The 15045-nt window shown below is 43.6% G+C and overlaps 1 protein-coding gene across 6 annotated transcripts in view; it reads left to right on the forward strand.

The window, feature by feature from the left end:
* sipa1 (signal-induced proliferation-associated 1) overlaps positions 1-15045 on the forward strand; it is a 102757-nt gene that overhangs the window by 46300 nt on the left and 41412 nt on the right. For all 6 annotated transcript variants that reach the window (XR_011977628.1, XR_011977631.1, XM_072658490.1 and 3 more), the window contains exons 2-4: positions 1845-3483; positions 9117-9241; positions 14834-15022. Coding sequence is in view for 4 of the 6 variants with exons in the window: in XM_072658490.1 (XP_072514591.1) it covers positions 2352-3483; positions 9117-9241; positions 14834-15022 (1446 nt within the window). In the remaining 2 variants the exon portion in view is untranslated. The remainder of the gene's footprint in view (positions 1-1844; positions 3484-9116; positions 9242-14833; positions 15023-15045) is intronic.

Here is a 15045-nt window from a genome sequence, read left to right on the forward strand (position 1 = left end):
GCGGGAGGGTTTGTCTTGGTTGGGGACGCTTACGCTGTGGACTGATATTTCAGCGGTGTTTGTGTTTTCTTTGGACGCGTTATCTTGTTTGTGCAACTGCGTACCTCTGTTACTAGCGCTCGCCAGAGTTTGGGGCCTAGACATGTGCTGATGTTCAAATAAAGAGGTATCATGGCCTCTCCGACTCTCCGTTATCATGGACACTGTGCGACAGCCAGTGGATTTTAGCCGGTTTTTGAGAGCACATCTGCTTTCACAAGCGTCTACTGCACTGTCGCACTGTGGTCCCAGGCTGTATTTGATGTTAGTGCAGCTGTTTCAGTGTGTTATTGGACTGAGCACCTTCACGGCTTATGCTAGTGGTCAGAGTGTTGTCTTTTCATCCTCATTGTGCTATCTAGAACACTAAGAACACAGGCAATGTGGGTTCTAGGGAGGCTGCAGCACCCCCAGGTGTCTCTGCTGTTTAGTTAAAGCAGCTATAAAAAGAATTAATAAATGTCTGAGGCTCAAACTCTGAGCATAGAAATGGGTGATTGGGTCTAGGTACAGTCTATGGCCTATGCATGCTTGATTTATGTATACACTGATCAGCCATAACATTAAAACCACTGACAGGTGACGTGAAGAACGTAGATTATCTGGTTCCAGTAGCACATATCGTGGGTTGGGATCCACATATAGGGGAGCAGGTGGACAGTCGGTTCTTGAAGGTGATGAAGGTGTTAAAAGCAAGAAGAATGAACAACCATAAGAATCTAAGATACTACAAGAACCAACTTGTAAGGGCTAGACGAATGGGTCAGAACATCTCCAAAACATCAGGAAGAGCTTGTGGGGGGTGTAGGTTCAAGGAAGGACAACTGGTGAACAGGGTCATGGGCATCTAAAGGTCTACTGATGCTCATGGAGGCCTCACCTTCTTACAGCTTACAGGACTTTTTGGATCTGTTGCTAGATACCACAGGACATCTTCAGAGGCCTTGTGGTGTCCCACCCATTTGTAGGATAATGCTAATTTCTGCTAGCCCTATTTGGCAATTCAGAACACTGCATGTATGTCCATGTACTATATATATGTGCATGCCCATTGCTATCGCTGAAATACGCTATATGGACAAAAGTATTGGGACACCCTCTTAATTGTTGAATTTGTGGGTTCTATTGCCACAGGTGTATAAAATCAAGCACCTAGTCATGCAGTCTGCCTTTCTTCCTCACATTAGTGAAAGACTGGGAGGTTCTGACAAGCTCACTGAACTCCAGTGTGGTTCTGTATGTAATAGGAGACACCGCTGCAACAACAACAAGTCAGCTGGTGAAATTTAGACCTTCCCTCCTAGATCTTCCTCCATCAGCTGTGAGTGGGATTACTGAACAGTGGAAGCGTTTAGGAACCACAGCAGCTCAGCAAGACCACGTAAAGTTACAGAGCGGGGTCAGGGCCGAGTGCTGAGCTCAGAGCAGAGTGCAGAAAAGTCTCCAACGCTCTGCTGCTGACTCAATAACTGCAGAGCTCCAGACCTGCTGCTGTTAGAGCTGCAAAAGGAGGACCAACCTCATATTAATGCCTATGGGTTTAGAATAGGATGTCATAAAAGCTTCTGTAGGTTTAATGTGTGCCAATACTTTTGTCCATATAGTGGATGTCATCACATAGCTTGAGGGAAACTTGCTTGCATGGACTAATCGTCTTTCCTCACTGAGCCCTGGTGAGGTAGCAAGTTTCAAAATGACTTAAGGGGAGCTGCTGATAACTGTCCTCTCGCTTGTGTAATTATGCAAGCATCACACATCTCACACAGCTTCTCAGACCACTGACATCTCATTCTTTGCGTTTACAGGATGCTGACACGGTCCGGGCTGTGACGATCAAGTGCGCATAAGAGGGGCACAGACGACAAGGAGTTCCCGACTCGACCCGAAGCCGGGCCTCAGCAGGAATCAAGTGTCCCCTCAGCCTCGACCCGAAGCAGACTCGTAGTCGTGGGTGTCTGGGTGGATTCTGCATTAGCGAGTAGGATAAGGATGAAGCAGACGTCTCCTGTTCAAGCTTGTTCACAGTGATGAGAGACAGCTCTCTTGTTGCGACATGCCCACAATGACTTCCTGAGTCTGCTTAGTAGTTGTGCATGCACTGGCTGCAAGGGACTGTCTTTTCTGCGTGTAGTGGACAGGTCTGTTGGCAACAGAGGTATGACCTCTGCTTCGTGTCTTGTGCACATGTATCAGTCAGCCAGTTCCTCCGAAGCTACGCACTACCAGTCAGCCCACGCCAAGAGAGAGGGGTAGCAAGGGGGGAGGAGAGAAGAAGAGCGAGACATAAAAAAAGGGAGTTTGAGGTGTCTTGAATGGACAAGTGCACCATGCAGTCAGACGACCTCTTCATCCGAAAGTTCCGCAGGCAGAGCCCTCGCCCACCCCTGGCTACTGTGAGCTTCGACCCCAAGCGGGATGGCGGTGTGCGTGCCAGGGTGGAGTGGCCGCCCAGGAGGGAGGGCGAGGGGACGGAGGGCGAGAGCGTGATGCCCAGCAGGGTGGGGCTAAACTTGCGCTCAGTTGGCCGGGGCCACATCATGCAGCGCAGCAACAGCGACGTAACCCTCGGGGACCTAGACTCTGCAGGAAAGGCTGGAGTGAAAGTTGCCCGGACAGTGGGCGAGAACACCGGGTCGGGGGGTCCGGGGGAAACTGTGGTGGTCCTCCATCGAGAGTATGGGAGCCTCTCGTCTCTAGAGAGGCAGAGTCGATCTATAGAACCAAGCTCAGAGGGAGCCTTAAGTCCCAACGCCATGCGTTTCAAGGACCCTTTCCTTTTGTTAGGCCTCCAGGAGACCTCGCCCGAGCCGGATGGCTTTTTCCGGGCCCTCTCTGTACCTGCCGGGGACACTCCGAAACCGGCCAAGCCCCCGAAGCCAGAGTCGCTGGGAAAGAAGGCCAAACCGTCTCCACCTCAGGTCCCTCCCGAGCAGCCAGTGGGTGGAGCCTGGGTGCGTAACGTTGCTCACTACGACACACAGAGCATCCTCTTCGACTTGTTTGAGGCGGCTTCCAACAGGGACAGCGTAGGGCGCAAGAAGAACATTACCTCCGGGGCATCGGCCGCTTCGCAGCTCCGCCCCCTGGCGCAGGCCACACCATCCTCTCCCTCTCAGGGCGGCGGAAGCGGTAGCGGGACAGGAGGCGGGTCCAGCACAGAGGAGCCTGAGCAAGCTCTGCTGGACGAAGGGGACGGCAACGACAATGACATGCTGCTGAGCTGTCCGCACTTCCGCAACGAGATGGGCGGAGAGGAGAGGGCCGGGCTGGGCAGGGAAAGAGACGGCGGCAGCCGCTGGAGGAGCCTGCAGAGCCCTAATGATGCCGTGTCCGTGCTGGAGGAGCCCAGAGAGAGCCACATCCAGCAACAGGGGAAGAGCAACTACTTCATAGAGCATGCAGACCTGGGAGCCCGCTACTACCACAAATACTTCTACATGAAAGGTGAGTCTGCAGTCTGAGCAGAGCCCTCTGGTGCATGAGAGAGAGTTTGGCTATGTTTGCTGGGGCTGCACGATGAACCTTTGGAGAATTGGTATTGAAATATTAACCTTGACAAACCTGATGTTGTTTAAGAGATCCTCTGAATGTAAAAAATGTTGTGACTGCTAATTATTAGTCATTCTGAAAATAATCATCAATAATAATATGAACCTAATTGGTTCAGATATATGTATAAATGCTAACATGATGCAGACATGAATCTACAATTTTTGACGGCCATTTTTGAAAGGTTTTTTTAGTCTGTTGGAAGCTGGACAAATGATGAAAGGTATCCTGATTAATTATTACAGATACAGTTTTTTAAAAATGACTAAAAAATGTGAATACCACCGAGAATGAACCATTTCAAAGGTTCAATGTTTTCTGTGATATAACACAGGTGGAAGATGAATGTATAACATTTATTATTCCAGTATTTCAGTTTACACACATGTTTACAATAACAAATAATTATTAGGAAGCTGTTAAATGAATGAATGAATAAATGAATGAATGAATGAATAAATAAATAAATAAATAAATAGGGACATAACTAGGTTATGGCAGAAATTCTAATAAAATGAATATCCATAATGGCTTTTTTTTATTTTAGAAGTGGCAATCACATCTCGAGTCAGATAAAAGTGTGCTATAAACCTATGCTGTAAGGATAGGCTATGAAAAGAAAACTGTAGTGTGTTTATCCTTAAATACTGTTGATTAAGTTGTTATTTATTGTAAAAAGTAAGAAGTGGCCGTTTCAAAAAGGACCAAAAATACTGAAACCGCTGTGTAACTGTGTAACCCCTTATCACTCCAAGGCTTATTCCACACTAAGGTGTGTTACTCAGTAACTACAGGGACTTCTGTAGAAACTGGTGAGGCTATTCTTTGGTAATAGAACACTTTTGACCCAGCGGTTATTATTACAGTTTATATCCAGGATCCAGTTCAGTGATCCACTTTTGAGCAGATAGCTTTAAGCAGATAACGGCCTGCTGTTGCCTAAGAACATCTAAAATACTATGTGCAGTTTATCATTGTTAATATTATTCATACATATCATGTAGGTAACTGTAATCTTGTGCACATAATTATAATAATAATAATAATAATAATAGTAATTAAATCTGTGATGTTCAAATGATTATTACTATATAACATTTCAAAAAGTGTTAAATTGAAAAGATCAATGGTTTTGTATATTAAAAGTTCAGCTGCTAATTCTGATTAGCATGTTTTTTGTAACACAATATTTTCTAGTCTATTTGCCCAATTGTATTTTTTGTACAGTTTTTTGTTCAGAAACTTTCTTTTTCAGCACTTTATGTTGGCATTTGTCACCCGTGTCTGTTACTCCAGGGCTGCCAACTGTCACACAGTGGTCATGAGACACTCACAGTTAGCTCTGAACTCATGCTCTCCTGCAACACTTGCCATTTCTCATGTGTTTTGAACACTTCTAACCAGCCCTCATGAGTTTACAGATTAAACACACTCTGGACTGGCAACGGCGGCCCTCTGAAATAGTTAAGGAGACTAACACACCCCCACCCCCCCACACCCCCCACAGCCCATTCAGGGATGTTCAAACGTGAATGTCAGGGCAGCCCTGATACACCTGTGATCTGAGAGATCCAGCGCCATACATTTTATTATCAGGTTCATTATATACCAACACACTGTCAGCTCTGGACGACAGTCACATATTTGTAGGTGTAGGTATAAGAAAATATTGATATATTGTATCATAAGTATCACAATATAAATTTTTGCAATACTGTATCTATTCACAAAACGCACTATTGATTATTAATTAGAGGTTTCCATTGGGAATGCACCAATCAACTTTTTCTGTTCCAGTACCGATGGAATACTTTGCGATGCGATACCATTGTTGAATTAATAAACCGTATACCCCACCATGAGGGAGAGACTTCAGGATCAGGATGGACATACACATAACTTTACTAGCTTAACTAACTATAACTAATGAACATAGATAGAAATGAACTGAATTTCTGTTTGTCACTTAAATGAATAATTATATGTATATGACATATGACTTTTCTATTCTGAAATTTAAAATCTCCCTTCTCGGTTCTTCTTATATGGAAGACCAGCTGTGGCAGTGACATCGTTAACCCCCCTCCTCGCTCTCAGCTGTCCTCCATCACAGGCGCAAGTCTCCAACTAAGCAGCTCAGCTCTGGTCTCTCTCTATTGCTGAAAAATGGCAGAAACAGCTGAGATGTGGCTTTTAAAAACAGTGACGAGTATTTAAATTGGGTGAATCTGTTAATTTTGGACACTTCTGGGACTCTGCTTGTGTCTGAATGTGTGTGGGAGATCCCCTCTAGCCCCTCCTTCCTGCGCTGTAACAGTGTAAACAGAGCAGGCTGCTGAAGGCCGAGCTGGCTTACTCGCTGATGGTTGATGACAGGTCGAGGGCCCTGCTGCTGGATAAATAGGGTAAATCCTGCTGTTTGCTAAGACATGTGTCATCATGTCTGTGTGTTACTCTGATCCTGAGTTATGAAGCCTAGTAAACGGGCGGTGCGGGAAACTTCAGTGAGTGGGTCTGTCCTGTGAATAGGCATAATTGTCCGACACCTGATCCAGCTCATTTTCTTGATAATGACCGATATCCGAACCTAGTATCGGATCGGTGCATCCCTAGTTTACATGTAAAGATTGGTGGCAGACAGCAGTGTATTCAACCTTCAGATCCAGTTGTTCTGATTGGATAAAAAGTCAACTTTTATTTGATTTGATTCATTTTATGCAGTTTTTTTATTGAACAGTATCTTAATATATCGTCTTGTTTATAGCATCGCAATATATCGTCATATATTGAATCGTAACTCCTGTATTGTGATACGTGTGTATCGCGTTGGCTGTATACAGCTCTACACATGTGGTCAGATATCGGACATGTATCTAATCTAGGACCACATATGAAAATGATGTCTGCTTGTGGTTATTCACACAGGCCTAAAGATCTGTGTCACATTTAAGCAGAACTCATCTTTGTGCAGCTTCGGCTCTGTAATGTGAGCAGAGACCTGTCTGAATGGCAGATACACATTTAGTTTGTGTGTGTGTGTGAATGTGTGTGTGTGTCATATGGTTTGATAGACAGAAGTAGCAAGATTTACATATGCTTGGATGTGTGTAAACGCCTTTCTATGGCAGACATCTTTTCCTCTCTGTACTTCCCCTTTGCTATCTGTGTGTGTGTATGTGTGTGTGTGTGAGAGAGAGAGAGAGAGAGAGAGAGCGAGAGAGTCTGTCTGGTAGCTGCTCTTAGATTCGCTGAACGGTATCTGTCATCTCAAAATGGGGATGCTGTGAGGGTGTGAAAGTGGGACAGCGTGCGTTGAGAATTCTACTTTGATTTGTGTGTGTGTGTGTGTGTGTGTGTGTGAGGGTGAGTGTGCGTTTGTTTGTGACGCACTGCATTTGCAACTTCGTCACAAATGTTTGCCAGTGACAGTGAGTGTGTTTATAGGGTTTCTTCTCTCTGCTCTCTCTGTCAGTCTGTCTCTAGCTGATGGATATGACTGAATGATAAGAGTGGGTGTTTACAGCTGTGTACTACTGCCATACTGCTTATTACAGCTGTGTAGTACTGCCATACTGCTTATTACAGCTGTGTAGTACTGCCATACTGATTATTACAGCTGTGTAGTACTGCCATACTGATTATTACAGCTGTGTACTACTGCCATACCGCTTATTACAGCTGTGTACTACCGCCATACTGATTATTATAGCTGTGTACTACTGCCATACCGCTTATTACAGCTGTGTACTAATGCCATGCTGATTATTACAGCTGTGTAGTGCTGCCATATCGCTTATTACAGCTGTGTAGTGCTGCCATACTGCTTATTACAGCTGTGTAGTACTGCCATACTGTTTATTACAGCTGTGTACTACTGCCATACTGCTTATTACAGCTGTGTAGTACTGCCATACTGCTTATTACAGCTGTGTACTACTGCCATACTGCTTATTACAGCTGTGTACTACTGCCATACTGCTTATTACAGCTGTGTAGTACTGCCATACTGCTTATTACAGCTGTGTACTACTGCCATACTGCTTATTACAGCTGTGTAGTACTGCCATACTGCTTATTACAGCTGTGTAGTACTGCCATACTGCTTATTACAGCTGTGTACTACTGCCATACCGCTTATTACAGCTGTGTACTACTGCCATACTGCTTATTACAGCTGTGTAGTACTGCCATACTGCTTATTACAGCTGTTCACTACTGCCATACTGCTTATTACTGCTGTGTAGTGCTGCCATACTGCTTATTACAGCTGTGTACTACTGCCATACTGCTTATTACAGCTGTGTAGTACTGCCATACTGCTTATTACAGCTGTGTACTACTGCCATACCGCTTATTACAGCTGTGTAGTACTGCCATACTGCTTATTACAGCTGTGTAGTACTGCCATACTGCTTATTACAGCTGTGTACTACTGCCATACTGCTTATTACCGCTGTGTAGTGCTGCCATACTGCTTATTACAGCTGTGTACTACTGCCATACTGCTTATTACAGCTGTGTAGTACTGCCATACTGCTTATTACAGCTGTGTACTACTGCCATACTGCTTATTACAGCTGTGTAGTACTGCCATACTGCTTATTACAGCTGTGTACTACTGCCATACCGCTTATTACAGCTGTGTACTACTGCCATACTGCTTATTACAGCTGTGTAGTACTGCCATACTGCTTATTACAGCTGTGTACTACTGCCATACTGCTTATTACCGCTGTGTAGTGCTGCCATACTGCTTATTACAGCTGTGTACTACTGCCATACTACTTATTACAGCTGTGTACTACTGCCATACTGCTTATTACAGCTGTGTACTACTGCCATACTGCTTATTACAGCTGTGTACTACTGCCATACTGCTTATTACAGCTGTGTAGTGCTGACATACTGCTTATTATAGCTGTGTAGTACTGCCATACTGCTTATTACAGCTGTGTACTACTGCCATACTGCTTATTACAGCTGTGTACTACTGCCATACTGCTTATTACAGCTGTGTAGTGCTGCCATACTGCTTATTATAGCTGTGTAGTACTGCCATACTGCTTATTACAGCTGTGTAGTGCTGCCATACTGCTTATTACAGCTGTGTAGTACTGCCATACTGCTTATTACAGCTGTGTAGTACTGACATACTGCTTATTACAGCTGTGTAGTACTGCCATACTGCTTATTACAGCTGTGTACTACTGCCATACTGCTTATTACAGCTGTGTAGTACTGCCATACTGCTTATTACAGCTGTATACTACTGCCATACTGCTTATTACAGCTGTGTAGTGCTGCCATACTGCTTATTACAGCTGTGTAGTGCTGCCATACTGCTTATTACCGCTGTGTGAAGGTGCTGCTAGTGCTGTGTAGTGCTGCCATACTGTATATTACAGCTGTGTACTGCTGTCAAACTTTGTGTTATAGCTACAGCACATACATTTTGAATACCTACTATAATATATAAATCTAATATACACTGACTTGCCGTTGGTTGTAATACTGTATTTCTCACACAGACCATCAGAATTTCTTCGGCATGGACGATCGCCTGGGGCCAGTGGCCATCAGTTTCCGACGTGAGGAGAAGGAAGCGTCCAGCGGAGCTCAGTACAACTACAGGATCATATTCAGGACCACCGAGGTGAGGAAGTTAAAGCTCTTACAGGCATTACATGCATGTGTATGGGTGTAGTAGACTGTTTGTGTCTTTACTGACCTTCCTCTGACTGACTTTCTCTGGCTTACTCAAAGCTGAGCTTATGTAACAGCTCCCAAACAGAAGTTGAGCAAGGCTGAGTTGTAGAAAATTCACAAATGTCAAGTACGGCTTTCTTTATCACCTTCCGTCACTTTTTCTTCCTCATTCTGGGGGCTTGCTTCCCTCTTCACTGCCCATGGGTTTTCTTCTTCTTTTGTACTCTGCTACATCTGCTCTAGCACCTTGTCCCTTTTCCTGTTTCTCTCTTTAAGCCGGTGGACAGTAGACTGTTTAAAGGGTTAACCTACACCTTAATCTACACTTAAACCCAATCTTAACCTAACCTTAATCTACACCTTAAACTACACCTAAAACTAACCTTAATATACACCTTAATCTAACCTAAACTTAACTTTAATTTAACCGTAATCAACACCTTGATCTACACCTCAGTCTACACCTTAATCTACATTTAAAACCCAATCTTAGCTGAACATTATCTTAACCTTAATATACACCTTACATTGCACCTAAACCTAACTTTAATCTACACCTCAATCTACACCTAAACCCAATCTTAACCTAACTTTAATCTACACCTCAATCTACACCTAAACCAAACCTTAACCTAACTTTAATCTACACGTAACCCTAACCTTAATCTAACTTTAATCTACACCTCAATCTATACCTCAATCTACACCTAAACCTAACCTTAATCTAACTTTAATCAGCACCTTAATCTACACCACAATCTACACCTAAACCCAACCTTAATCTAACCTTAATCAATACCTTAATCTACACCTCAATCTACACCTAAACCTAACCTTAATCTAACATTAATCCACACCTTAATCTACACCTCAATCTACACCTAAACTTAAAATTAATCTACACCTCAATCTACACCTTACATTACACCTAAACCTAACCTTAACCTAACTTTAATCTACACCTCAATCTACATCTCAGTCTACACCTTAACCTAACTTTATTCTACACCCAAACCTAACCTTAATCAACGCCTTAATCTAGACCTCAATCTACACCTAAACCTAACCTTAACCTAACCTTAACCTAACCTTAACCAAACCTTGATCTAACCTTAATCAACACCTTAACCTAACCTTAATCTACACCTCAATCTACACCTTATATTACACCTAAACCTAACATTAACCTAACTTTAATCTACACCTCAATCTACATCTCAGTCTACATCTTAACCTAACTTTATTCTACACCCAAACCTAACCTTAATCAACGCCTTAATCTACACCTCAATCTACACTTAAACCTAACCTTAACCTAGCCTTAACCAAACCTTGATCTAACCTTAATCAACACCTTAACCTACACCTTAATCAACACCTTAACCTAACCTTAATCAACACCTTAATCTACACCTCAATCTACACCTAAACCTAACCTTAACCAAACCTTGATCTAACCTTAATCTACACCATAACCTAATCTTAATCTACACTCAAACCTAACCTTAATCTACACCCAAACCTAACCTTAATCTACACCCAAACCTAACCCTAATCTACACCTTAACCTACACCTTAATCTACACTTTAACCTAACCTCAATATACCATTTAACATACACCTTAATCTACACCTTAATCTACAACTAAACCTAACCTTAATCTACACCTTAACCTACACCTTAATCTACACTTTAACCTAACCTCAATATACTCTTTAACCTACACCTTAATCTACACCTTAACCTACACGTTAATCTATACCTTAACCTACACGTTAATCTACACTTTACCTAACCTCAATATACCCTTTAACCTAACCTTAATCTACACCTTAACCTACACCTTAACCTACACCTTAATCTATACCTTAACCTACACCTTAATCTACACTTTAACCTAACCTCAATATACCCTTTAACCTACAACTTATTCTACACCTTAATCTACACCATAACCTAACCTTAATCTACACTTTAACCTACACCTTAATCTATACCTTAACCTACACCTTAATCTACACTTTAACCTAACCTTAATATACCCTTTAACATACACCTTAATCTACACCTTAATCTACACCTTAACCTAACCTTAATCTACACCTTAACCTACACCTTAATTTATACCTTAACCTACACCTTAATCTACACTTTAACCTAACCTCAATATACCCTTTAACCTACACCTTAATCTACACCTTAATCTACAACTAAACGAAATCTTAAATGCATTGTCAGTGAATATGTAACTACCTGTGTATTAATGAATATTATGGTTCTGCAACAGTAAAGTATGGTAAATATAGTATGATAATAATAACAGGACATGTAAAGAGTGGTTGTACAGTTTAACGCTTTCCTAGGTGAGCTCTGGCTGTCTGTGGCCGTTACTCAGCAACTTAGCTGTTCGTCATCTCTAGAGCGGTGTGGGGAACCACTGTGCAAACGATCAGATTAGGATACCTGTGGTGTTTTATACCAGTTTAATAAAGAAGCAACACCTCATGACTTTGATTCATGTATTCATGTATTCACTGGATCTGACTGATGTAGAATGCTTTAGAATATCTTTTGTGCTTATCTCACAGCATTAAATCTGTATTCCACCTTAAAACAGCGCTGTTGCTTTAGCACCATTTAAGGTGGAACAGAACAGTCAAGCATGTTACAAATGTTACGCTAAGGTTATCCGACAATCTCCACTTATGACTTATTCTCCAGATTTTTATTGGAATATTCCATCCCACCTTAAATGGTATGGTAGATAGGGCTTCTGCACGTAACTGCAGAGCTGCTTTTAATAAGGTGGATAAGCGCACAGCTAACTTTAGATTGTTTAAGTAAGCCAATGGATCTGAAAGGAGCCAGTGTATAACCGGCTATATGCTAAGCATTCCAATCCAACTGGTAGGATGGTACCAACCAGAGACCAGCCACAGTCCATTCCACTGTTGGGACCGTACCAACCAGAGACCGGCCATGGTCCATCCCACTGGTGGGACTGTATCAACCAGAGACCAGCCATGGTCCATCCCACTGGTGAGACCATACCAACCAGAAACCAGCCACGGTTCATACAACTGGTGGGACCGTACCAACCAGAGACCAGTCACGGTTCATCCTACTGTTGGGACCGTATCAACCAGAGACTGGCCATGGTCCATCCCACTGGTGGGACCGTACCAACCAGAAACCAGCCACAGTTCATACAACTGGTGGGACCGTACCAACCAGAGACCAGCCATGGTCCATCCCACTGGTGGGACTGAACTAACCAGAGACCAGCCACGGTTCATCCCACTGGTGAGACCATACCAACCAGAAACCAGCCACGGTTCATACAACTGTTGGGACCGTACCAACCAGAGACCAGTCACGGTTCATCCCACTGTTGGGACCGTACCAACCAGAGACCAGTCACGGTTCATCCCACTGTTGGGACCGTACCAACCAGAGACCAGTCACGGTTCATCCCACTGTTGGGACCGTACCAACCAGAGACCAGCCACAGTCCATTCCACTGGTGAGACCATACCAACCAGAGACCGGCCACGGTTCATCCTACTGTTGGGACCGTACCAACCAGAGACCAGTCACGGTTCATCCCACTGTTGGGACCGTACCAACCAGAGACTAGTCATGGTTCATCCCACTGTTGGGACCGTACCAACCAGAGACTAGTCATGGTTCATGCCACTGGTGGGACTGAACCAACCAGAAACCCGCCACGGTTCATGCCACTGTTGGGACCCTACCAACCAGAAAGCAGGCTGTAACAGGTCACGGGGGCATCGGCATGGTTTAAAAGCTGCTAAAGTAAAAATGGTACTTTTTGCTTTAGGTGGGTACCACTTCCAGGTAATGTTCACTGGAGTAACTAGGGCTTTGCTAGGCGGTTGCTATAGTATCCCAGGTAGATGCTATGTTTTTTCTTCTTCTTCTTCTGTACTCTGTCATATTTTCATTTATCACCTCATACCCCCCCCCCCCTCTCTCTCTTTCTCTGTCTTTACTTCTCCATTTATCTCTGTCCAAAGCTCTGGGTCTCCACAGCCAGATCCCTGAGCCTGTTTAAGGGATGAGAACAAAATAAACAACAGAAATGAACAGTATAACAGTATAACCTAAACCTAAGAACCATTTTAAACAAGTGCACCTCCAACTTGCACCTCTAAAATGTCAACTTTCAATGAAAGTCAATGTAAAAAGATGTTATTCTGAGTCATTGGAGCATTTCTATTGGTCCATTCATCATGAAATTCTGACTTCTGAGTCAAAATATGTCAAAAAGTGAACAAAACAGCAAAAATTGAGATATAGTATTTTGCATGAAAGTGAAGATTTTTCAGTCATGCCTTTTGTTGTTACTGTAATTCAACCAAACAGTAATTGGTTTCATTGTCGTCTCCTTCTGAATGAGCTTGCACACTCCTACGTGCATCCTGTACAATAAAGGCCGCGTGGAGCTTTTTTTCTTCAGTAGTAGAAACACAGTAACTCGCAGAGCGCTCCAGCTGGAGGAGAATCTCTCATGTTTCTTGTTCTTCACCTCACATTAGTACTGTTACATCTCTCCCCAGATGCACATCTGCAGTGCTGCATCTCTCCATATACACTTGCTGCCTTTCTTCATGTGCATTATCTCTCTAAGGGTGAGCGTTATGGTCGGCGAGATGTCCGAAGAAATGCATGCCATTAAAAAGCTCCCTCACAGAAAGCTGTTGTATGAAATGGTTATGAATATGTGAATATGTAATAACTCGTACGCTACACACTCGTCATACACTATATGTCCAAATGTTTGTGGACAGCCCTTCTAATGAATGTATTCAGCTACCATTGATGACACCGATATGAAAATGTACATACACACACACACACACACACACACAGTACTGCCAGTGGAATGGGACTCTGATCTGGAGCAGATCAACATGTCTAATGCCAGGTGTGGGCTAGAGGGGTATAAAGCCCCCCAACATTGAGCTATAGAGCAGTGGAACTGACTGTGTTCTCTGGAATGATGGATGCTGCTCCATCCAATACTTTTGGGACTTGAGTTGGGGAGTTAGGGATGAGGTGGGGTGGTGATCATCATCTAACATCCTGACCTCACTAATGCCCTCGTTGCTAAATGCAATCAAATCCTCACAGCAGTGCTCCTCCAACATCTAGTAGAAAGCCTTCTTCCCAATGAAAGCAGGATAAACTCTTTTTAATATCCTTGATTTTGGAAGAAACAGTAACAGCAACAGCAGGACTAGGACTGAGTACTGGTCTGAGATCTGCTCAGAAGCAAAGCTGCTGAATGTGTCTACCTCAGTGGTCACCTTTAAGTAGCGTTCAATATTTGATGATGGTGTAATGTATACGTGTGGACGCCTTAATAAAAAGCTCTGTAAGTGCTCCTGCTGTGCTTAACTGATCAGGCTGATATACTGAGGGAGTAAAAACCTCATAAATAACACTTCATCACATCACCCACACCTATCTGTCTCTCCTCACTTTTACTGTGTCTGTTTCCTCTCTTGCCTGTAGCTGAAGACCCTCCGCGGCTCCATCCTGGAGGAGTCGGTGCCATCAGCGGCGAGACACACGACCCCTCGAGGGCTCTCTCCAAAGAGACTGCTGGAGTTCATCCTGCCCGACCTGAACTTGCACTGTCTGAGGCTGGCCTCCACCTCGCCCAAAGTCCGCGACACACTGCTCAAGCTGGATGAGCAAGGGGTGAGCTCAGCACTCCCAGAGCA

The sequence above is a fragment of the Salminus brasiliensis genome, chromosome 1 (genome assembly GCF_030463535.1).
Source record: "Salminus brasiliensis chromosome 1, fSalBra1.hap2, whole genome shotgun sequence".
In the NCBI taxonomy this organism is placed as follows: domain Eukaryota; kingdom Metazoa; phylum Chordata; class Actinopteri; order Characiformes; family Bryconidae; genus Salminus; species Salminus brasiliensis.